This window comes from Macrotis lagotis, chromosome 8 (genome assembly GCF_037893015.1).
Source record: "Macrotis lagotis isolate mMagLag1 chromosome 8, bilby.v1.9.chrom.fasta, whole genome shotgun sequence".
In the NCBI taxonomy this organism is placed as follows: domain Eukaryota; kingdom Metazoa; phylum Chordata; class Mammalia; order Peramelemorphia; family Peramelidae; genus Macrotis; species Macrotis lagotis.
The window spans coordinates 49,874,035-49,898,400 of NC_133665.1; the positions used below are offsets into that span (position 1 = coordinate 49,874,035).

Here is a 24,366-nt window from a genome sequence, read left to right on the forward strand (position 1 = left end):
TGCTAATAATAACAAATTGGGTGCCTACTGGATGGGGTAAAAAGAAGCTGGTATATAAATGTAATAATCACTGTGACAATAGAAGGGAGAAAAATCACAAGAAGGAACCTCAGTTGTGAGTGACTGGGAAAACAAAAAAGAAATGGTCCTAGGGAACAGATCCAGGAACATACTTTTATGTTCCCTTTGACAGAAGCAGAGGACTGGGGATCAAGGTGGGGAGTGGAGACATACTAAAGGAGAATGTAGTGAAATATGGTGATTATCAGGTAGTTTTGTTTAATTGTTTTTTCTTTGTTACAATGAAGGATTCTATAGGACAGAGGGCAGGACAGTGGAATGGACCTAGAAATAACTGATATAAAAATAATAGGCATCAATAAAACACTTTTTAAAAGTCTAAAAATAAAAACAACAAAAAAACTGTAAAACAGTTTGTAGAAATTAGATTTAGGCCAGCATCTCACACTATATACTATAATATGCTAAAAATGGATACAGGACTTAGATATAAAAGGTCACATCCTAAACAAGTTAAAGGAAAAAGAAAAAATATCTTTTGTAATTATAAGAAAAGAATGTAGGATTAAGAAGATTTTAGAAGATAAAATGGATGATTTTGATAACAAAATTTTAAAAATTTTGTACAAATAAATGGAGCTAAAAATTTCAAGGAATAAATTAACTAGGCAAAATTTTTACAGCAAGTTTCTCAGATATAGGTCTAATATATAGACTATATAAAAAAAGATCAAATATAAAAGAACAAGAGTCATTCCCCAGTTGATAAATGATCAAAGATGAACAGGTAGTTCTCAAAAGAACACTAATATGAAAAAATGCTCTTTACCAAAAATACAGCAAGTCAATATCCTATTGTGTTTATTGTTTGCTGATGACAAAAATAAAAACAAAAAAATTTGATTCAGTAGAGCAAAACACAGCCTTCAAAATTTTCTTCCACAAAGCCATTTCTCATATTATATTAAAATCATACAAGATTCCTTGGTAAATACAACCATAGATATAACTGTTCAATTATTTGTAACATCAAGTGAGGTATAGAATATTTTATAAAAGTTGTTTTTCATTGATTCTGTAAAGTACCAAGGACCAAGTGTAAGTGGAATCCCCTACTGAAGGCAAAGGTCTTCAGATGCTCATTTGAAGATGAGTCTACTGATTTCATCAAAACTTACATTTACCAGATGTTACAGGGACTACTCAGTGCTTATTGAAGGTATTGACTTAATAATTCATACATCTTAATAATTCATATGGAAGAAACAAAGTAGATCTTAAAATGCCTATCCTCATAAATGAAAAGATGAATAATCGTTTACTAAGTGCTTACTATATGACAAGCACTATACAAATTGCAGAGAAATAGAAAAAGTTAAACAGTCTTTGCTCTCAAGGAAAGATGAAAATTAAAACAACTTTAATATTGAACTGGCCTTGAGCTCTCTCTTGGAAGAGTTCTGGCAGGCAAAACCTTAACTTTCAGTCACATAAGCTTCAGGTCTCTCTCATAGAGAATTGAAGCAAACACTCAAATTTATTTTTTAAAAAATTAACTCTTAAGAGGCAATTAGGTCAAGCAGTAGATAGAGCACCAGCCCTAGAGTCAGGAAGACCTGAATTCAAATCCATCCTCAGACTCTTAATCATCTAGCTGTGTGACCTTCTTATTTAACCCTATGTCCTTGCAAAAACAAAAAAATAAATAAATAAAAATAAAAATCAAGTCTTAACTTAAGTTGCCATAAGTCCCATTTTCTTTTTAAAAATCAATGTTTATTCTGAACCTAACAATGTACCAAATAAAATGGGAATTTTTGCATACATAGTATGACAGAAGACAGTATACATGAAATTGAACATCTCATATATATATATATATATACATATATATATATATGTATATCTTGCTTTTTATTTAAATACATAAATCTACATATAACTTTCCAAAGTATCCTATTTTTCTGTTATTCTTTCTGGACTTTCTATTCTCTTCTATGTATTTCAAAGAAAGTAATATTTCAATGACATCTTTTCTTTTTTGCTACTTTTACTCTCTCTTCTTAAGGGATTTGTTGACTAAAAACAAATAAACAAAAACAAAAAAACAGTTGATTAAGTAGAGCAAAAAGATTATCCAATACAATGTTTCTTCTCATACATCAGAATTACACAAGAAATAACTTTGACAACCCTTTGATTATTAGTATTCTGAAGCATAAAACAGGGAGCTGTGTATTCCCCACGTTTTCTTTTTATCACTTTCATGAAAGATATTCTGTATTACATTAAATGAAAATAATCTCCCCTATCAATGGTGAACTCATCCAACTATTCCTGTTTGTGAATGGCATTGTATTAATTGCCTGAAGTCCTGGAATACTGTAGAACTTCTTAAACAAAATCTATAATCACTCAAAAGAGTCTGGCCTAACTTTCCCCAGAAACAAAACCAAGCAGATCAGTAATGCTTCTTGTTCAGATTAATTGGATCCATAACCAATAGAGTTGGTCCATCAATATAAATGTCTTCAACTTAAACTGTGATTGGACAGTGAGTAGGGCCTAGAATTGATCAGAGGGACAAAAGTTGGCTGGATTGCTCATGGGAAACTACAAATTTCCTTTAATCATGCTCTGCATCTCCCTGAAAGAAATATTCATTATTTTTATCATATGTATTCTGACGGGTGGCTAGGTGGCATAGTGGATAAAGCACCGGCCTTGGAGTCAGGAGTACCTGGGTTCGAATCCGCTCTCAGACACTTAATAATTACCTAGCTGTGTGGCCTTGGGCAAGCCACTTAACCCCATTTGCCTTGCAAAAAAAAAATATGTATTCTGACAAAGAGATTTAGTGGATAGAATACTGGACTTGGAGTTAGGAAGTCCTGCTGCAGCCATCCTTTTACTTTTCTGCTCCTCTTTTATGTGTCTTCCCCTTTACAGTCTTGCTTTTTTTTTTAAATCTCCAACACTTCTAACACTAACACATAGTAAGTGCTTAATAAAAGGGAAATGGTGGGGATATAAAGTTTAGACAAGTTACCTGTTCCTGATCTGAAGAAGCTGACAACTTGGATGCCCATCAAATGGGGAATGACTGAGTAAATTTTGAAATATGATTGTGATGGAATACTACTGTGTTGTAAGAAATGATGAGCAGGTTGACTTTAGGAAACATGGAAAGACTTGCATGAAATAATGTAGAATGAAATGAGCCATGACCAAGGGAATGATTGTTTACAAGTAACAATGTTATTTGAAGAATGGCTGTGACTGATTAAGCTAGTCATCTGTGGAAATTAGCTAAGGAAAGACTGATGGAAGGAAAATGTTACCCAGCTCCAGAGGAGAATACCTGTTATATAGAAATATGGTTGCATGGTTCCACTCATACATCTATATCAAATGGTGGCCTTTTCTAAGGCAGGGTTGGAAGGGAGACAGCTCAGAACTCAAAAATGTAATTTAAAAAAATATATCTTTTTTTAAAAATTTAGTTTAGGCGGGTGTATGTGATAGTCTCTGTCATCCTGGTACCCCTGCACCAAATTCACTCCAAATATTCCTCTAATCCTGGGGAAAAAAAAAAACAAAACTCTGCCACTATAATCTGCACTCTTAGTTCAGGTTCATGAATTCTGTGGGGGAAGATGCACGGTCTCCCATTCCCAGGATCCGTAAAATAAACCATAATTATCGGAAAGGATTTCTTTTCCTCGGTTTTCTCTCCCCAAGCCCTAGCCTCAGAGGCTGCAATCGATTGTCTGCGTCTAAGATTTTAGGGACTTCTGAGAACTACATTTCCCATGAAGCCACGCGGCTTTGGTACCCTTTTGTCGGTTCCCTAGAGACAGACTCTGCATCCCAGACTGGATGGGCTGTGGGGCGTCCGAGTTGAGGACGATGATTGGTTGTGGCTTGTGGGTTTTTTTTTAAGGGAAAGGGGGAAAAAAAGAGCAAGATGGCGACAAGCAAGAAGCATCTCAACCCCTGATTGGGGCACCTCCCCCCACCTCCAGAGCGGCAGGCCCGAGTGGCCAGATGTGGGTGAGGATGGCTCTCCGGGCAGGAGAGCGCGTGAGGGGGTGGGGGGAGTGGAAGAAGGGAGAAGGGGGTCCAGGTCAGAGACGGGGCAGCTTTGGGAGGCGAACATTAGCTCCCTGGGAGAAGGCCTGAGCGCTGCCTATTCATCAGCAGGGCACCTCCCAGGTCTGGGGCTGTGGCCAGGATTGCCCCCTAACCCCCAAGGGTAGGCTCTCACCCTGAGGCTGGGGGCTCCTTCTGCCTCTGGGCAGGGGACTAGAGGTCATTCCACCAACAGCCTCTGCTCACCCTCCCCTCCTTTGCTCTACCTCCTGTGCCCGCCCTTCTTGTAAGGCCAAGTTTTCTGTGCAGTCCATTGATTTTAACTGCAACCTGTTTGGCAAAGCAGACTTTGTCCAGGGTGAGCCAGGGAAATTTTCAACAGGTTGCCCTTTACTTTTGTCACAATGGTATTTTCCCCTGGTTCCATAATAACCTTAAAGTGTCATTGTAATCATTCTTGATTGCTCACATCCAAATAAAAATTTCTTTTTTTTACAACAGGTACCATAAAGCCCTAAATCCATTCTCTTTTCTGTGTTATTCATAAAACAGCAAACTGAGGTCTCTGGAGCCAGGGCTGGTGGTGAGAAATGGTTAGAAAATTGCTTAGAAATATCACTCAGTGGACTCACTCATTGAAACTGATCCTGGAGTCATTGTACTAGGACTGGGGCACAAACTGGAGGTATCACTGTAGGTCTGCTGCTATAGCCTTGCTTCTGCTTAGTTTTGCTTCCTGATTGAGTTAAAGATAGAATTTTCACTTCCTCATCTCACTTAACAACATCTTCAATCGTGTGTTGTCTCAGATTTCTTTTTTCCTCAAGAGGGAACTGTAGCTTTCAGGCTTTGGAGGTCCCTTCAGCCCTCCATCTCTCCCAATTGCAGCTCCTCCTACAGTGTCTGGTATATTATGATTGGAGTAATCTAAGTAAGTATAGATAGAACCTTGTATATTGATGAGGAGGGGGTATAAAGTGTGTCTCTAAGGTGAATTCTTTCTTCTTCTTTAGCCCTCTCTGCTCTCCAGATTCCAGTTCTTCCTGAAGAGGGGAAACACCTGAGATCAGAAAATAAATGGCTTCTATTCATGCCTCTGGGTCCCAGGTAATGTTTCGTTTATGCTTCCTTCTGAAAGTCTGCTCCAAAGGAACACTAAAATTAATGTTGTCTTTTTATGATCAAAGTTATTACATTTGTGCAGAATTCTATGCTCAGGAAGAGGTTGGGGCATTAGCATTAATTTAATTCCTTGTTCTTTGTACCTTTTCTCTTTCTCTCCCTTTCCCATTCTGGAATGAGAGGTAACTTGATGAATAGGAAAAACTACAAGGTTTGAGTTAGAGTTTCTCTATTCCATAACATTTACTCTTAAGAAATTAATATCTGAATGTTGCTTGCTGATGAGGAATCAGGACTGATGACAAAAGGACCTAGAGGGAAAACCTTGACCAGATGTCACCTCAAAAACTCTCCCTTACCTTGTACTAGAGACACTGCCAAAATTTCTTAGCAAACTCTCCCTTGTTAGTGTTTTTGTTGTGAAATTCAGATTTATCCAAACAATAAATCTAATATTAAATGTGAAATGTATTTACCCTATGACATCCAAAACTAATTTCTTTTGCTTACTAATTTGCAACCCTCTCTTTGTTCTTATTGCATTTGCAGTAGATGACCTTTAAGTCCCTTCCAGCTCTATTTTTATGAAATTATGAACTGTGACATTAATTATACCACAACAAATGTACAGTAGTACTATTGAATAATTTTGATACTATTAGGCACAGGGGAGTGACTTTTATTAGTGTCATTTGAACTGATTATTATGATTTTGTCATGTATATAGTCATGTATATTATGAGAAAATAGAGCTGGAAGGAATTTTAGAGGTTATCTCGTCCAGATTCCTTATTTTGCAAATGATGAAAGTGGGCATGAGGCATTTGCTATTTCAGAACTGGTTGAGTTAACTTTATGTTGTTAGCTTGGAGAAAAGATTTGCAGGAGCATGATTACTATTTTTCAAATATTTGAAAAGCAGCATGGCTTAATGAATATATCTGGAGTCAAACATATACTTACTGGCTATGTGACCTTTGGAACTCACTTAATTGCAAATCTGTGACTGCAACAAAAAGAAAAAAATTATAATAATTATAATTATAATAATCAATCTTGGACCTAATTAAGAGTTAAGAAAATGTAACTCCTTTTTTTTGGATGGGGGAGATGGGGAAGGGGGGAGACTAAGGATATGGATACTGAATATGCTGCCAGATATGGTAGCTATATTGGTTTTGCCAAACTGTTTTGTATCTCTTTAAAAAAAAAAAAGTCCCTTGCAACAAGGGATGGCAAGTTGGGGAGGGGGGAGGTGTATTCATAAATAAAGATAATAAAAAAGATATTAATAACTTTGGATTTCCCTTCTGTACTGAGTGGGGTAGGGGTTGGGTGGGGTGTCTCATGTTGTTTCAGGCTTCTTTGATGTTCGAGGATTTAGCTGTCTATTTCTCCAGAGAGGAATGTGTGAGTCTGGACCCTTCTCAGAACACTCTTTGCTGGGAACCTGTGCCAAAGAATTGCAAGGACCTAATCCCATTTGGTAAGGCCTTCTGTATTGAATAGTCCTGGTACATCAGAAATTGCAGGGCAATTTGTGATCTGAATTTTGATAGTTTTGGAAGAAGGCATCATTCCTAATCAACTTATTAACCTTTTTCCTGAAGAGCACTGAACTCATTCTTGGTTCAGAAGAGAAAGCAGTTTTTATATACCTTATTCTCCCCCTGAGATTGTAATTAGAGAGATTTTTTATTTGTGTTTTGATTATTTTTATAAATTAGTAGAAAACTGAGTACATTTTTAGAGAGAAAATTCCAGAGCATTGGGCCATTTCTATGAATATGGTATAAGAAAAATCATGATTTTTTTTTGTTTTGACCTGATATTTCAGTAGTATAAGGAACCCCGATGAGAAAATCCCATCCACCAATGCAGATTCTCAGTTGTTCTGCAATTTATAGTATTAGAGGGTAATTTGACATAATTCTAAATTAAGTGACTTGCCCAGGGTCACACTGCAAGTAATATGACAGAGATGGGATATCACATTAATATATTAAAAAGTAAAAAGTTGGGGTGGCTAGGTGGCACAGTGGATAGAGCACCAGCCCTGGAGTCAGGAGTACCTGAGTTCAAATCTGGCCTCAGACACTTAATAATTACCTAGCTGTGTAGCCTTGGGCAAGCCACTTCACCGCATTTGCCCTGCAAAAACTATTAAAAAAAAAAAGTGAAAAGTAGGACCAGTAAAAACTGGGCCCTAACTGCAGAATCTTCTTTAGGTTTGGATGTCGTGAGTCATCATTTTGGGTTGACCTATACTGGTGTGTATCCCTAAGATAGCTCTATGCCTCTCTCTTCTACAGGTATTCTTGTTTCCAAATTCTCTTGACCAAGTACCCAGGGATCTCTATGATGTTCTGTTCCACATTGGTACAGGCTTTACCTTTATTATAATTAGTTATTTATTACAACAGTACTTTCCTGGACCATTTTTTAAAAAACCCAGACATTTTGAATGTTTATTTATGAGGAGTTTCTGTTTTTGTTCCCCAGCCACCTCAAGCCTAAAACATTATTGGTACTGGCAATCTAAGCCAACTCTACATACTATATTACAAAAATTTTTTTGTAATATGAATAATAAGCTTTTAAAAATAAATTCAGATTTTTTAAAACTGAGTTTTCTTAAAGTTGGTTATAATAGTTATTTAATATTGCTATATTGCATCCTACTCAAAATGTTCTCAAGTTATAAATACTTTGTGTTTAAAACACAAAGCAACAAAAATATGAAACAATGGCAATGAATTTAATTCATTTCATATTTATTAAGTATCTATTGTTTATAATGGGAAATAAAAAGGAAATATATGACAAGTTGCTTTTAGTTTTGTTAGAAAGACTCAAAAAAATCAGAATGGAATAAAGTACTTAGATAAATTGATTTTGAAATAGGTGAGGCATTCAAGTCAATGTTATCCCATAGTCACTTGGAAACTGATGCTTTTGTCAGAGGATAGACTAGTGTTTTTGGAGCCATTAGCATTCAAGTGAGAATTGAAACTATGAGAAAAAAATTGTCCAAGGAAGTAAAAAAAGACAAAAAAAGACCAAAAAATGAGTTTTGGATATGTAGAATGTAGGGAGTAGGATGAAAATGCTGGTAGCAGGGTATAATTAAAAGAGCTCTGTTCTTGGGGTCAGTTCAAGACCTAGCAATGGTGGATAATTAGAGGCATAGAGCTATCTTAGGGATACACACCAGTATAGGTCAACCCAAAATGATGACTCATGACATCCAAACCTATTATTTGCTGTGTGCCCATATGTAAGTCATTTCATCACCACCAACCTTTACTTTGGTTTCCTTATCTGTAAAATAAAAGGAATGAACTAAATGATCTCTGAGAACTCTTCTAGCTTACTGAAAATGTAAGAATTAAAAGAAGATAGTATAGTATCAGAGAAATTAAGGAAAAAGAAAGTTTTAAGGAACAAAGGATAGCCAATAGTATTAATTATCACAGAGAACTCAAGGAGAAAGGGTGATTATCTGAAAGTGGTCATGGTCACCTTCAAAAGGGCTAATTCAGAAGAATGAAAACTTTTTAAAAATGTTACTCTTTTAGGGAAGAATAGATAATAAAGAAATAGGGAATGATGAATAGTCCAGTTGTTCAAGAAGTTTAGTTTTATTTGAAAGGAAAGAAAAACCTATACATGTTGGAAAACTAAATAAAAAAGGGTCAACAAAGAGGGGAAACTGACAATATTGGAGAAGGTGGAAAAGCATGAGAAAAGTCCCTTAAAGGGAAAGAGATGATATCTGAAGCATAGATGGGGGCTAGGGGAAAGGTTGGCTCTAGAGAAGATGACAGACAGACAACTATTCCTCTGAGACTAGAGGGAAAGAAGTAAGAATAAAATAGAGCAAAGAGTGAAGCCAAAAGTAGTTAAGACAAATACTCTGTACTCTCCAATTAAACTTTCCCTAGGGGAATTTTTGTAATACAGATTCCACTCAGTTCCTTTACTAGTTTTTATATCTGGAGGGTAGGTGTGTTATGTAGTGGTGGAGCCATTTCTAGCTTGATTAGACTACAATCAATTATTTATATATATATATATATATATATATATATATATATATAATCTGCCAGGTCTTCGAATTGAGTGATGAATTTTGGATAAAAGAATGGTGGATAAAGATAAAGGAATAGTTTCCTTTATGAGAGCACCAAATTCCAGTCCTAACCAGATGGGATTTTATAGTTGGCTGAATTTTGTCCTTTTTAAATATTGTCCTCTAACTCTATCCTAGTATAGTCAGGATTCAACATAATTAGAACTCACTTGCAGACTTTTTTGTCTCCACATTAGTCATCACAGAGGGTGAGGATGGTATTTGGATTTTTTCTTTGTGTCAACAGGAGACAACAGTGAAAAGGAAGAGGAAAATTTTCAACAAGAAAATTCAGAATATGGAGAACTAGAAGCAGTGTCTTCAGAATGGTACAAAAGAGACATTTCTCAGCATTCTAAATTGGGGAGGGACTGTGAGAATGAACCAAGATTCCCTGATCAGAAAAGGGTAGGTATGTCCGTACCCCAAGAAAAGAGATTTATAAGTCTTTTGATTACTATTGAAAATTCCACTCAGTTTGAAGAACTTTCCCACTTTATAGAAACCAGAATCTCTTGTCTCCAAGAACAGGAACTACCAACATCCTTTAAATGTCTCCTTTGTGATAAATCCTTCATCAAAAGATCACACCTTATTTCACACCAGAGAAGTCATACAAGAACCAAACCCTATAAATGCACTGTCTGTGAGAAAAACTTCAATAAGAAGTCAAATCTCAGTGCCCATGAGAGAGTCCATACAGGAGAAAAACCGTATAAATGTGATACTTGTGGGAAAAACTTTGCTCAGAGATCCAATCTTGTTGCACATGAAAGAATACACAAGAAATCTCAAACGTATGAATGTGCCAGTTGGGGAAAACACTTCAGTCAAAGAACACATCTCACCCATCATGAAACTATCCACCTGGTAGACAATACTAATAAATGTGATAAATGTGGGAAAAGCTTCATTTGTAAATCAAAACTTATACAGCATCAGAGAACCCACACAGGGGAAAGACCCTATAAGTGTTCAATATGTGATAAAAGATTTAGTCAGAAATCAGATGTTTTAATTCATCAGATAATTCATACTGGAGAGAAACCTCATAAATGTACTGAGTGTGGCAAAAGCTTCACTCAGAAAACAAATCTTGCTAGGCATAAGAAAACACATTCAGGACAGAAACCCTTTAAGTGCATTGACTGTGGGAAAAGTTTTGGTAGACTGTCACACCTTCTTACACATCGGAAAATTCACACAGGAGAGAAACCACACAGATGTAATCAGTGTGGCAAAAAATTTATTTGGAATTCAGATCTGATATACCATCAGAAAATTCACACTGAAGAAAAACCTTACAAATGTCTCATATGTAAGAAAAGATTCACTAAGAATTCAAATCTTGCTGCTCATCAAAAAATTCATACAGGAGAGAGGGCCCATAAATGTAATAATTGTGAAAAGAGCTTCAGTCGGAGTTCTCATCTTCTTACACACCAGAGGATTCATACTGGAGAAAAACCTTATAAATGTCTCATGTGTGAGAAGAAGTTCAACTGCAGTTCAAACCTTATTACACATCAGAGAATACATACAGGAGAAAAACCATATAAATGCACAACGTGTGAGAAAAGTTTTAGTCGCAGTTCAGACCTTGTTAATCATGAGAGAACTCACACAGGAATAAAGCCATTTAAGTGTTCTATATGTAAGAAAAGCTTCAGTCGAAGTTCCCACTTGATAACTCACCAGAGAATCCACACAGGAGAGAAACCCTTCAAATGTGTCAAATGTGGGAAATGTTTCAGTGATAAATCATACTTTGGGTACCATCAAAAAATTCACATGCATTAAGACTAAAGAAATGAAGACTGTTCTTGAAGTTGGAAGAAGTTGCTAGGATGAATGTAACTAGAAATTCAGTGAACAAAAGTTGAAGCTGATGACTGAATGGTTTTGGAAATGAGAAGATGAAGCTTAATGTTCAGTTGTATAAACAGAAATATTTTACATGTGTTGGTTAGATAAAAGATGAATTGTTCAAGACTAACGACATAAATCTGAAAAGTTGAAATAACTGCCTTTCTTTATTAATTCCCACAAACTTGTTCTATTTCTCTCCTTTTAATACCATGCTATGGTAGTCTTGCCAGATGTGTAGGTAAAGAAGCACTGGGACCGAATAAATAAAGAATACATTTTTTAAGTTGGTTGAGAATACCAATTTAATTGGAAATAGAACCTTGGTGAACAAGATTAGAATGAAAAGACTAAGTAGTTTGGGCAATTTTAAAGTTCAGATTTATGAACAAATTTTATATGTGTTGGTTGAGTAAACAACAGAAAGATTCCTCAATTTAAATGAAACTAGTTTAATGAGTAAAACTAGAGACTAAGTTTTGTCATTGATCCCCCTAATTAAAAATTGTTCCATTGTTTTTTAATATCATTTTGTTTCTTCAGGTTACATTCTGGGGTTAGATCCCCAGGTAGTGAATATGTCATTCTCTAGCCTACCTAACTTCAATTCCATAATATCATTGTTTAGATTTTTCAAATATTAACAAACATCATTACCACCTTAGTCAAAAACTAAGTGAGATATATGACTATGAAGAAATGTAATTCATTTATTTTTAAAACAAACAGGCTACAACTGAGATCTCAGTGAGTGCTGAACTTTCAAAGTATTTGAAAGCTACAAACATATTTCATCGATACTACTATTGTTCAAGACATGTAGAAACTCCTCTTTGGGAAATGGGTTTAAAGCTTGACATATTTCTTTAAATATCTCAATCATCTTTTGAATATGGATTTGGCTTTTGAAAACAGTCAAAAGTTATTCTAGTCAACAATCAGGTTGTGACTATTTGGGTTCAAAAAATTAAGGTGTTAATAGGAAGTAATAAGACTTTCTCTGTGTGTACTTTGAATGGCATTCCCAAAGAGGATTTGCTAAAGTGTAGAGTAGCATCTTTGGAATAAAGATATGGCTTCTAAAGGGACTGCTTTGAAGACAATGCTCCTGTTAGAGGATTAGAGCAGTACAGTATAGTGGAAGAAGCACTGGAATCAGAAAATTTAGGGTTCAAAACCTGGTTCAGGACTTACATGTTGTCTGTGGTCAAGTAATCTTACCCTCTGAACTTTGCTTTCCTCTCACTGTAAAATGGGAATAGTATTTGATTGCTACCTTGCAGGACTGTTGCAAGGAAACAGACATATAAACTATTAAGTACTTTAAGAGAGGTGTTTTTATAAGTATAAAATTGTGGAGTATTTCTTAAATTAGTCTTCTTACTTTAGGACTCACATTCTTTTCAGCTATTTTGGTCTTTTTTTCATAAATTAATTCCTTCAATTCCTTATCACTGTAATGACTTCTCTTATCCCCCTTTTCTTGGTTGAGAATGGAGCAACTCAGAAGTCTGCTTTGAAAGGTCTTGTCTTGAAGAGCAGTCAATGGAGAAGTAAAGGAATATAACCATTTCTGGCCTAATCACACAGGGATTGACCTCAACTTAAAATTATATAGATTTTTTCCTTCAGATGCAATTTAATAGTTCCCTCTTTATATGGTGGTGTGTGTTTCTCAAAGACCTCATGTAAAGTTAAATTACTTTCTAACTGGGCTAGTAGAGTTTACCATATAAAAGAAAAAAGAAAGGTTCTGTGTGTATACATTTTTTTTCCTTTGATTTGAATTATCCCCCCTCAATCCCTGCCATTTAACTTAAAAAAAAATAATAAATCTAAATGTCTATATATTGGATTTCCTTAAAGATATACCTGTATTGTGTATTCATCATCACTACTCTATTTAATGAAATTCTTTTTTTATTGACATTGACAGGTGCTTTAGTCAGCCAGTGGTCCTCAGATTATTCAATTTTGGACCCCACTTTCGCAGAACAAAAGGACTAGCATCCACCAGAATGCCTTGTATATAGGACAACTGTTTTGTTCAAATTGAAAATCAACTCCACTTACTCCTTCTTGCCTGCTTGCAAAAAAAAAAAACCTATTTTGATCCCAATCTTGATAACTTAGTAAATGATAAATCTATTTTCAAAACATTTGTGTGTGTCCTTGGCTGAATCACTTAAACCTCTCTGGGCTTTAATATCTTCATCTATAACAACAATAATAATAGTTTATATCTATGTAATGCCTTATAAAGGTATTTTGTAGAAGACAAAATATCTTAAACTTTCTATATAATAGTCTTATAAAATGAAAGAGTTTGTTAAAATTATGTCTAAAATTCCTTTCCTTTCTAAAATTCCATGATTGCTTTTGAATGCAGTTTGAAATCTGCAATATTCTTTAAGTCTATTTTTTAATAAAGCAAAAAACAACAGCCCTTTTATATTTATCATTTCAGGTGAGGGTAGAAACCATTGTGGCATAAACTTTTAAACCATTAACACTTAGAACAAAAAATGAAAAAATGTAAATACAAATTTACCTCACAATCTGAGGAAAGGTAGCTATGTTGTTAGGTTGAATTAATATTAAGTTGTGTAGACTACAGAGAGTAATAAACACACTCCTTTGGTAAAATTGAATCAATAGTATAATGTGGGGGGCAGCTAGGTGGCGCATTTGATAGGGCACTGGCCTTGCAGTCAGGAGTACCTGGGTTCAAATCCGACCTCAGACACTTAATAATTACCTAGCTGTGTGGCCTTGGGCAAGCCACTTAACCCCATTGCCTTGAAAAATATTTTTAAAAAAATAGTATAATGCGTTTAGTTTTGGACACCACAATTTAGGAAGGCTATTGATAAACTGAAATTTGTCCAGGAGCTAGAGACAAGGACAATTTGAGAACCATGTCATGGGGGGATGGTTGAATTAATAGAGGACATCTAGATTGAATAAAGAAAAAAATCCCAAAGGAGAGACATACTATCTTCAAATATTTGAAATGTCATATAGAAGAAGAAAATAGATTTTTTTTATTGTTCCAAATGGCAGAAGTAGGAAATGTGGCTAAAAGTTATTGGAGGATAAATATTAACCTATTATGAAAACCAGCAGCTCCAGATAGAAACATATGTTTGGGTTTATCCAGGAACTAGTTGACTCTCAATTACTAAATGTATTCAAATAGAGTCTAGATGATCATTATATATTGGAGGGGAGACAGAGGGGGAAGAAAGGTAACATGGGCACAAAGGATTTTTAGTATCTCATTTGATCCTCACAACAACCCTAGGAAGTAGGTGCTATTATTACCCATATTCTACAAGTGAGTAAACAAAAGCAGATAGAGGTTAAGGGGCTTGTTCAGGATCACAATAAATGGCTGAAGTCAAATTTGAATTCAGATCTTTCTGACTCTAAACCCAATGCTTTGTGTATTCTGGTACCACCTTGTACCCCTTAATATGACTTGTTATACCTCTATCTAAGCTGCCAACTTAAAAGAGTCATTATACCTAAACTTTCTATGCCATACTTTACATGAGATTTTAGATTAGATAAATAAAAGACTTATAAAGAATTAACTGTGTTAAGCACTGTGCTAAGCACTGAGTACAGAAATAAATGCAAGCAAAAACTTTCCTTTAAGGAATTATCTTCTAAAGGCAGAATAACACAAAAAAGGAAAACTGGAAAGATTGGGTGAGGTGGGAAGGGTCAGAGGTTAGACCAGGAGCTAGACTGATATCACACTAATGGTATGAAAAAGAGGTGACCAGGTTTGATGGCCAGATTAATAAGAAGGAAAAGTAAACACTAACCTATGAGAGGCAGGCAACCCAGGGGCAAAGTCCAAGGTGGGGGAAGGGGGGAAGGGGGGAAAGGGGGAAAAGATGAGAATAGAAATGCTAAAGTTTCTTGCAATTTTAGGATAATTGTTTAGGTTGGCATCATTCTGAGAACTTCTGAGTAATGAATTTCCAGTTCCTTTTGAGTTAGATCTTTAGATGTTAGTTTCATTATTTAGTTTGAATATTGTGAATTTTCAAAATTCAGAGACCATATTCAGATATAAGCTTAAAAATATATTCCCAAGTCAAATATGAATAATTTTAAAATTGTTTCTACCATTTCATACCACTTATGCTATGGTTACTCTTTGAGATACTAACCAAGATTTTATGATTTAGAATTGGGTGCTATGGTGCCAATACCATGTTACATAAATATAATAATACAATTTTAATGGTTCACATTTGTAGCCAAAGGACAGAAGTGGGGAAAAATAGGCAAAAGTTATAGGAGGATAAATATTTATAGTTTATAGCTTACAAAGTATTTTCCTCACAATACTCCAGTGACATGGATAGTACAAGGATTATTAGACCCATTTTGCAGATAAGGAAATCAGGTCAGTAATTTGCCCATAATCAAAAAAATAATAATTGCATAGAACCATAACTATGATTCCCAAGTCTAGTATTCTTTTTACAATATTGTGCTGCCTTTCCACCACTTCTATGGTGCCCTTTTCTTCTTTTGCAATTTAAAATATATAATCCTGTAACTGACAATGAAGAAAGGCATATTATCTGTCTTAATTGATTATAGCAGTCATAGAGTTGGAAAAATTATCATCCTTATTTTATAGATGAGAAACTAAGGTCTAGAGGGATTTGTCTAAGGACACATAATAAATGGAAGAGCCAGAATTTGAAGTCAGAGCCTTCAATTCCAGATCTAGTCCAGGATACCATTCTGCCTTTCCCAAGGCCCAAAAAGATTGAACGAAAATCTCTGTAATTTTAGTAAAAACCAATTTTGGTGATTCTTAATGTAACTCCTGCCATTTTTCATATTATTTCCAACTTTCAGTAACCAATCCATTCATATATTTTTTTCTCTTTTTAGAAAGATTCTATTTTGAGTTATACAATTTTTCCCCCATTCTTATTTCCCTCCCCCCACCCCTCACAGAAGGCATTCTGTAAGTCTTTGTATTGTTTCCATGGTATACATTGATCTCAGTTGAATGTGATAAGAGAGAAATCATATCCTTAAGGAAGAAAAATAAAGTATAAGAGATAGCAAAATTACATAATAAGATAATGTTTTTTTTTCTAAATTTAAGGTATTAGTCTTTGGTCTTTGTTCAAACTCCACAATTCTTTCTCTGATATAGATGGTATTCTCCATTGCAGATAGCCCAAAATTGTTCCTGGTTGTGGCACTGCCACTCATAGATTAAAAAGAAAATATTCCTTGAACCTACCCAAAATGGGTAGGGTTTCCCTCGAGGACTGTAGACTTTTCTATGATTGTGGAGTGTATGTGAAAGAAGGCAGGAATGAGGTGGGGTGTCGGAGGTCTGAATGGAGACTTTGCTTGTTCAGTTCCTTCTTAGTTTTCCTGAGGAATGAAAGGAGATGAATAGTGTTGGGAGCTAGGATCTCTAAGCTGTTTGACACAATCTCAGCAAGAAGACTCAAGGCAGTCACACTGCCTGATGCAACAACATTTCCTTCTTCAATATATATAGGGATTTCATGCATACCTATATTTATAGGTTTATTATTGATTGCAATATTTACTCACCCTAATAGTGGAATGACTATAAAGGAAGGATTTCAGAAAAATTCCTTGAATAAAACAGATTGTAAACTCTGTCCAAATTTAACAGGACTACCTCTCCCTGAGGCATACAAAAGGCTTCAACATTATGAAATCTCTGGAAAACCCAACACTGGAAATTCCAAGGAGATGTCAGAATATATGCAGGGAAAACAGATACAAGATGGGTCAGATAGAATTCCAGGGAAATTAATAGTTTTGCCCCCCTTACCATACACAGGAATATATGAAAAAGATGGTGAGAAAATAGTACAGGTGACCGATATGTGAACTCCAGCAGCCTTAGTTTCATGGGAAAGAATAAAAAAGTCACAGAAACTGTGGTTTCTACCAACAAGGCCTGAAGAAAAATTGGTTATTGTAAGAGTTAACAAATGGGTGGACAAGCATGAAGACCCTCGCTATAGATTGTTAAGGAAGTGTATCGAAAAACATTACTTACACAGAAAATATAAAAAACTTTCCATTAAAAGAATTGTTTAATTAATAACTTTAAATGAATTAACAATTATACATTGTAGTAATAAATAAGGTAACAGACAGGTTGAGGTCATCATGGTCCGAGTAGGGATAAAAAAATCAATTAAATATATGATTATTACTTAAACTTGTAATCACATGATTAAAATTTGCAACCACATGAATTATATGATTGATGATGAAAATTGTACACTTTTGTAACCGAGGAAATGATCTTAGCTTGCTTGAAGCATACATGATTCTGAGACTATAAAAATAAATCCAAGCAGCTGACAGTCAGTCAACCTGCTCCTGCCTTTACCCCTGTGTTGACTCAACTCATTTCGCCGACTCTATCCCTCCTGTCAGGTTCCAAGGACCCCGCAGAGGCTGGACCCCCGCAAAATAGTAGCAATTTTGTCTTTGATTCTTAATCTAAGCTGCTACACTTTGTGAAAGCATTGAGGTTGAGAAACTAGGATAGAACTCTGGCTGTTAACTTTAAACAGCCCACCCTGATTCCTAAACTAAGTCACAAACTAGGATATGTGGAACATTGATCTTTGGGGGAACTCATATAAGAGGAACTCAGTAAAACCCAGTGGGATTCTGACTTTATCTATTATTTGTCTTGAGAACTTTCTTCTTTTCGCAGAGAGGCGACAGAATACACATGTAGAAGCAGGCATACCTTATCCGAGAAAGACATGATTTGTTTTAATACTTACTTGTTTCAGTACTTATAGTTACAAGGTACTGTTGGGATGTCAGTCATTGGGAAATGAAAATGAATTTTTAAATCACTGTTCAAAGTTTTTTAAAAGAGCAATAACCATAACAAGAGAACATGCAGATCCACACTTTCAGCAGATTTGAAACTGCTTCACTGCCTGTAGGGAAATCATTTCTTTATCTCTCCAGTGGACTTGATAATCAAACCATTTCCTTTGCCTTCCTTACTACTAGGTTATCACTAACTTCTGTATGGACTCCTGTATGTCCAATATTGTATTTTTGAACTAATAGCTCACCAAGTTGGAAAAGGAGACTCACTAGGAATTGGAATAAATAGATCAAAATATGTTTGTGCAAGAGAATGAATCCTGAAAGAGAAGGCCTGGGGGGGGGGGGGGGGGGGGAGATACTTTCCTCTCTAACTACAAATCTACCCTTGAATACTTTTAAAATAGACATATTTATTTTTATTCTGAATATCAAACAAAATGAGTCTTTTCATAAGCAGAGGTATTATACATGCAATTGTAGATCTCTATTAAGTTCAGCTCATTTTTATTTTTTAAGAAAATAAATTTAAACTAGTTTTCAAAATTGTCCTGCTTGTCTGTTTCTTTCTGGCCTTCTGTTTGTTGTCTTCTGTGAATTTTTTAAAAAGAAGCCTTGATGACTCTTTTCTTTTGTTATCTTATCCCTACTGCCTCTCATCCTTCTTCTACCCTCTTCCATTAGAAAAGAAAAAAGTCCTTGTAACAAATAACGTATAGCCAAGCAAAGAAATCTTCATATTAACTGTGTCTGAAAATGTAGGTCCTAATCTGCATCTTGGAAAGCTAGGTGGTATAGTGGAAAAGAGTGCTAGGCCTAAAGTTGGGAATACTCATCTTCCTGAGTTCAAACCATTCTAGTATCTTTGTCAAAAAAAAATCCCCAAATGGGGTCACAGAGTCAAACACAACTAAATGACTAAACATTCTGCATCTTGGATCTATCATCTCTGTCATGAGGAGGGTGGAATGCTTCATTTTCAGTCCTTGGGAATTGTAATTGGTCACCGCATTCATCATTTCTCAAGTCTTGAAATGTTTTCCTTTGGGGGGAGAGAGAAAAAAAAGAGGAAGAATTAGGAGAAGGAAAGAGGAGGAGGTGGAGGGAGGAGGAGGAAGGGAGAGAGAGAAAGAAAAAGAAAAGGTGAGGATGGGGGAAGGAGTAAGAAATTCATTCCTCTTTTAAGTTTGTGTGCAGTGGAACTAACATTAGGCTTCGAGACCTAGATTCTGGTCCTAATTCTGTTAATGATCAACTTGGTGATCTGGGGGAAGTCTCTTCCTTTCCAAAAATCTGTTTTCTTCATAAAACATGGAGGTTGGATTAGATGGTTGTTTAGTTCATATCCATCTCTACTTTTCTGTGGTTTTGTGAGCCTGAATCCTTCCTCTGTCATCCCCTTCTAAGTCTGGCCTCTAGCTCCTGAAAACTTGACTTAATGGGAAAAAAACCCATAACCAGCAAGAATCAAGACATCAGAAGGTCCAGGGCAGGCCTAGAGGGTATCACCAGGGAGAATTTCTGGTAGACCAAAACAGTGCTTTTAAAAAAAAAATCAGGGGTGGCTAGGTGGCATAGTGGATAAAGCATGGGCCCTGGAGTCAGGAGTACCTGGGTTCAAATCCCGTCTGTCTCAGACACTTAATAATTACTAGCCTTGGGCAAGTCACTTAACCCCATTTGCCTTGAAAAAAATCAGTTTTGCTTTCTCTTATTTGGCTTTTGTGATATATTAATCTCTTAAGGCTGATTTGAAAGGTCACAGATTCACAGGATCCCTGATTAAGAAGGGACCATAGAGCTTATACACTGAATAAGAATCCCCTCTACAATATAAACCATCATCCAGACTCATTTATTTTAAGACACCTACTTAGAAAGACCAGCTTCCTTATAAGGCAGGATATTTCTGATTTTGGATAGTTCTAATTGCTAAAAAGTTTTTCCTTACATCAAATCTGTTTACCTTTTTGCAATTTCCACCCATTGCTTCTAGCTCTCCCCTTTAGAGTAAAAAGAATCAATCAAATTCCATTCCACATGACAGTCCTTTAAATAATGGAACACAGTTATCCTATTCCTCTACTAAGACTTCTTTTCTCCAGGCTAAACCTCTCCATTTGCTTTAGGTGTTCATCATGTTTCATGATCTTGAGGCCCTTCACTCTCTTGGTTGCCCTCATCTAGAGGCTCTCAGGTTTATCAGTTTCCTTCCTAAAATACAGTACCTAAAATGATATAAAGTACTCCAGATGTGAGCTGACCAGGACAGATATGGTGCTAATATCACTTTCCTAGTTCTGAATATTCTGCTTCTATTAATATAATCTAATGTTGTTAGTTTTTTTGGAGGGGTTCCCAAAATATTCTTTGAATTCCTCTTTCCCTTTCACCTCTCTCCTCTCCCTTCGTTCTTCTTTCCCTCTCTTCATTTTTTCAACTCCAGTTCTCCTTTTCTCTCTCCTTTCTTCCTTCCTTTCTTCTATTTTTCCCTTTTTTATGACTTTTGTTTTCATATCAAAATCTATTTGTTTTTATAAGTATATTGTTCAGGCAGCTAAGTAAGACAGTGGACACTACTGGAGTTGTGGTCCAGAAAAGAACTCATAATCTTTATCCCTTACTCTTCCCCACCCCCAGCTCCTTCCAATCTTCCCATCATCCTCCCAGTCCCCCAGGGTTGAAACCTAGGAATCATCCTTGACTCCTCAATTCTCTCCCATCCACCACACACAATCTGTAGCCAAGGTCTGTCAATTCTACCTTGAACATTTTTCTTTTCTCCTCTGACACTGCTACCACCTGGAGCAGACCTTCATCATTCCAAACCTGGATTATTGCAATAGTCTGCGGATGATCTCACAAATCCTGCCCCATTTCAGCCCACCTTCCAATCAAGATTTCAAAGTGATTTTCCTTAAGCATTGACCCAACCATGTTATCCCCCTACACAATAAACTCCAGTGGCTTCCTCTCACTTCTAAGAGTGAATATAAAAACCTCTGGTGTTCAAAACCCTTCATAAGCTCTCTCTGTCTTCTTCCTTTTTACATTACCTCCCCACCTCATCCCTGTGACACTGGCCTCATTGCAATTCTTCAGATAAGACACTACATCTCTTTGACTGAGCATGGAATACTCTCCCACTTTATCTCTACCTTTCTGCTTTCAGCAAGTCCCAGCTTCTGCAGGAAGCTTATCCTGTTCCATCATAATTCTAGTGCCCTTCCTTTGTTGGTTACTTTCTATTTATCCCAAATATTGCTTGTTTGTACATCATTATTTACATGTTGTCTCCCTCATTTAGTTGTGAGCTTCTCAAGGGCAGGGACTGCTTGGTACACTATAAGAGGTACCATATTTCCCATGTATAAGATGCACTTTTTTCAAAAAATTTGAGATCTTAAAAACTGGGAGCATCTTATACGATGGTTGTAGATTTTTTTACTTGCATTTCCCATTTTTTTTTGCACTTGTCTTTGCACTCATTGTTTCACATTTGTTACAGGTATATTAGGTTACATTCTGCTCCGTTCTTCCCAGAGATGGCTCAGAAAAGATTTTTGTACAGTGCTGAATTCAAGTTCAAAGTGATCCACTTTGCAAAAGTGAATGGAAATTATGCTGCTAAACGTAAGTTTGGTCCTCCTCCAACTGAGAAAACAATCAAATACTGGCTATAGGAAGAAGAAACCTTAATGAAAACATCATTACAGAAGAAGGCCAAGAGAGGCAAGTCAGCCAAATGGCCTGAGTTAGAGAGGGAATTGCAGAGATGGACTGAAGAGCAAAGGACAAGTGGAATTCCTGTGTCCACAAAAATGGTTCAGCAAGAGGCAAGAAGAATTGCTGTTGACAAAGAAGTGACTATTTCAAAGGAGGACATAAATGGTGCTTCAGGTTCATGAAACAGAATGGACTAAGTGTGTGTTCATGCACCAGACTTGCCCAGTGAGAGCTTGTGGTCAACCACAGACCACAGCACAGGCAGGAGAGCAACCAGAAGCTCTCCTGAGATGGTGATTCATCATCAAACACAGATGAGGATGAGCTAATGGATGGGAGTTTTGACAGGGATGAGGAGTCATATGAATTTTTTTTTTTAGGTTTTTGAAAGGCAAATGGGGTTAAGTGGCTTGCCCAAGGCCACACAGCTAGGTAATTAGTAAGTGTCTGAGACCAGATTTGAACCCAGGTACTCCTGACTCCAAGACTGGTGCTTTATCCACTACGCCACCTAGCCGCCTGAGTCATATGAATTTTATGATAAAATGAGTTCAATAACTTTATGTAATTTTTTTCAAATTTCTGATCCTAAAATTAAGGTGTGTCATAGATGGTACTTAATAATTGCTTATTGATTGATTGACCTGTTTCAATTCTGCCTCAGTCATTTACCAACTGAGTAATTTAATATTTCTGAGCCTCTGTCTCCTTATCTATAAAAGATATAATAAATAGTACCTATTTCACAGAATTGTTAGGATGAACCTCAAAGTCCTATGTAAATGCTATAATTATTGTTGTTTATATTGTTCTACATACTTACCTCAGTATTAATTTGTATGCAGTCTTGAGGTACTCTGAATTTCTTATGTTATTGTTTCTTGTGGTATAATAATAATTTATAGCATTCATATGCTGCAGTTAATGTTTTCTAACCAATGGGCATTCTTTGTATATAATTTTCTGCTAATACAAAAGGAATGACTATGTGTATTTTGTATATATGACCATCTCTAGTATTAGAATTTATGAGTCAAATGATTTGAGTTAGGTAGTGACTTTTGCACAATCCTGTATTTCCTAATTGTTTTCCAAAATGGCTATATAACTGACACCTCCATCAACAGTATATTTGTGCATCTTGTCTTTCTATAGACTTTTGTAACATTGACTATTGCCATCTTTTGTCATCTTTGTCAATTTGCTGGGTGTGGTGGTAAAATTAAATTTATTTTAATTTCCATTTATCTTATTATTAGTGGTTTAAAGCAGTCTTTCATAGAGTTATTGAATGTAATTCTCTTGAAAATTATTTGTTCATACACCCAAAGGGCAACAAAAATGTGCATACCCTTTGATCCAGCAATACCACTACTGGGTCTATAACCCTGAAGAGATGATGAAAAAGAGTAAAAACATTACTTGCACAAAAATATTCATAGCAGCCCTGTTTGTGGTGGCAAAGAATTGGAAATCAAGTAAATGTCCTTCAACTGGGGAATGGCTTAGCAAACTGTGGTATATGTATGTCATGGAACACTATTGTTCTATTAGAAACCAGGAGGGATGGGAATTCAGGGAAACCTGGAGGGATTTGCATGAACTGATGCTGAGTGAGATGAACAGAACCAGAAAAACACTGTCAACATGGGGGTGATGTTCAACCTTGATGGACTCACTTGTTCTATCAGTGCAATGATCAGGAACAATTTGGGGCTGTCTGCAGTGGAGAATATCATCTGTATCCAGAGAAACAACTGTGGTGTTTGAACAAAGACCAAGAACTATTACCTTAAATTTAGGAAAAAAAAACTGATATCTTATTGTATGATCCTTTTATCTCTTATACTTTATGTTTCTTCCTTAAGGATGTGATTTCTCTCTCATCACATTCAATTTAGATCAATGTACACCATGGAAACAATGTAAAGACTGACAAATTGCCTTCTGTAGGGGTGGGGGGAGGGAAGTAAGATTATGGGAAAAATTGCAAAACTCAAAATAAAATCTTTAATAAAAAAGAAAATTATTTGTTCATATTCTTAGATCACTTAGCTATTTGGAAAATCTAAATTTGATTATCTTAAAAAAAAGAAGAGGGGGCAGCTAGGTGGCACAGTGGATAGAGTACTGGCACTGGAGTCCGAAGGACCTGAGTTCAAATCCAGTCTCAGACACTTAATAATTACCTAGCTGTGTGATCTTGGGCAAATCACTTAAACTCACTGCCTTGCAAAAACTAAGAGTAAGCCTCAGAACATCAGAGATCATCTATCTACTTATATATGACCAAGAATCCCCTCAACAGGCTGTCATTTACTCAGACTTCCATAGGAACAATCTTTCTGCTATCAACTCTGGTGGGGTCATGTTGAATTAAGAGTTTTGTTTGATTTGACTGCCCCATCAGTTTAAACATAATTTAAGGTCTAATGGGCTTATGATGATAATGATGTTTGTCATAGAGGTGATGCAATGACAAGCACATGAATTGGACATGAGTGGGGGGGGGCTGTGCTTAG

At 36.0% G+C, this 24,366-nt stretch overlaps 1 protein-coding gene across 2 annotated transcripts; it reads left to right on the top strand.

Annotated features, from left to right (window-relative positions):
- Window positions 1–3,877: 3,877 nt before the first annotated feature.
- Window positions 3,878–13,161, top strand: LOC141495498 (uncharacterized). 2 transcript variants are annotated; one of them, XM_074196883.1, is made up of 4 exons: window positions 3,878–4,074; window positions 5,127–5,220; window positions 6,595–6,721; window positions 9,615–13,161. In XM_074196883.1, exons 2-4 carry the CDS (start codon window positions 5,191–5,193, stop codon window positions 11,165–11,167), a joined length of 1,710 nt encoding a protein of 569 aa, XP_074052984.1. In that variant the 5' UTR covers window positions 3,878–4,074; window positions 5,127–5,190; the 3' UTR covers window positions 11,168–13,161. The 2 variants fall into 2 exon arrangements, with proteins under 2 accessions (XP_074052984.1, XP_074052985.1); XM_074196884.1 differs by lacking the exon at window positions 3,878–4,074 and adding an exon at window positions 4,961–5,044.
- The last annotated feature ends 11,205 nt before the right edge of the window (window positions 13,162–24,366 follow it).

What these genes read in the sequence shown, in the direction of transcription:
- LOC141495498 (XM_074196883.1), top strand. Translation starts at nt 5,191, where the DNA reads ATGGCTTCTATTCATGCCTCTGGGTCCCAG. An exon ending in TTCATGCCTCTGGGTCCCAG is followed by an intron (nt 5,221 to 6,594) that starts GTAATGTTTCGT and finishes ATGTTGTTTCAG; the next exon opens with GCTTCTTTGATGTTCGAGGA. An exon ending in CAAGGACCTAATCCCATTTG is followed by an intron (nt 6,722 to 9,614) that starts GTAAGGCCTTCT and finishes TTGTGTCAACAG; the next exon opens with GAGACAACAGTGAAAAGGAA.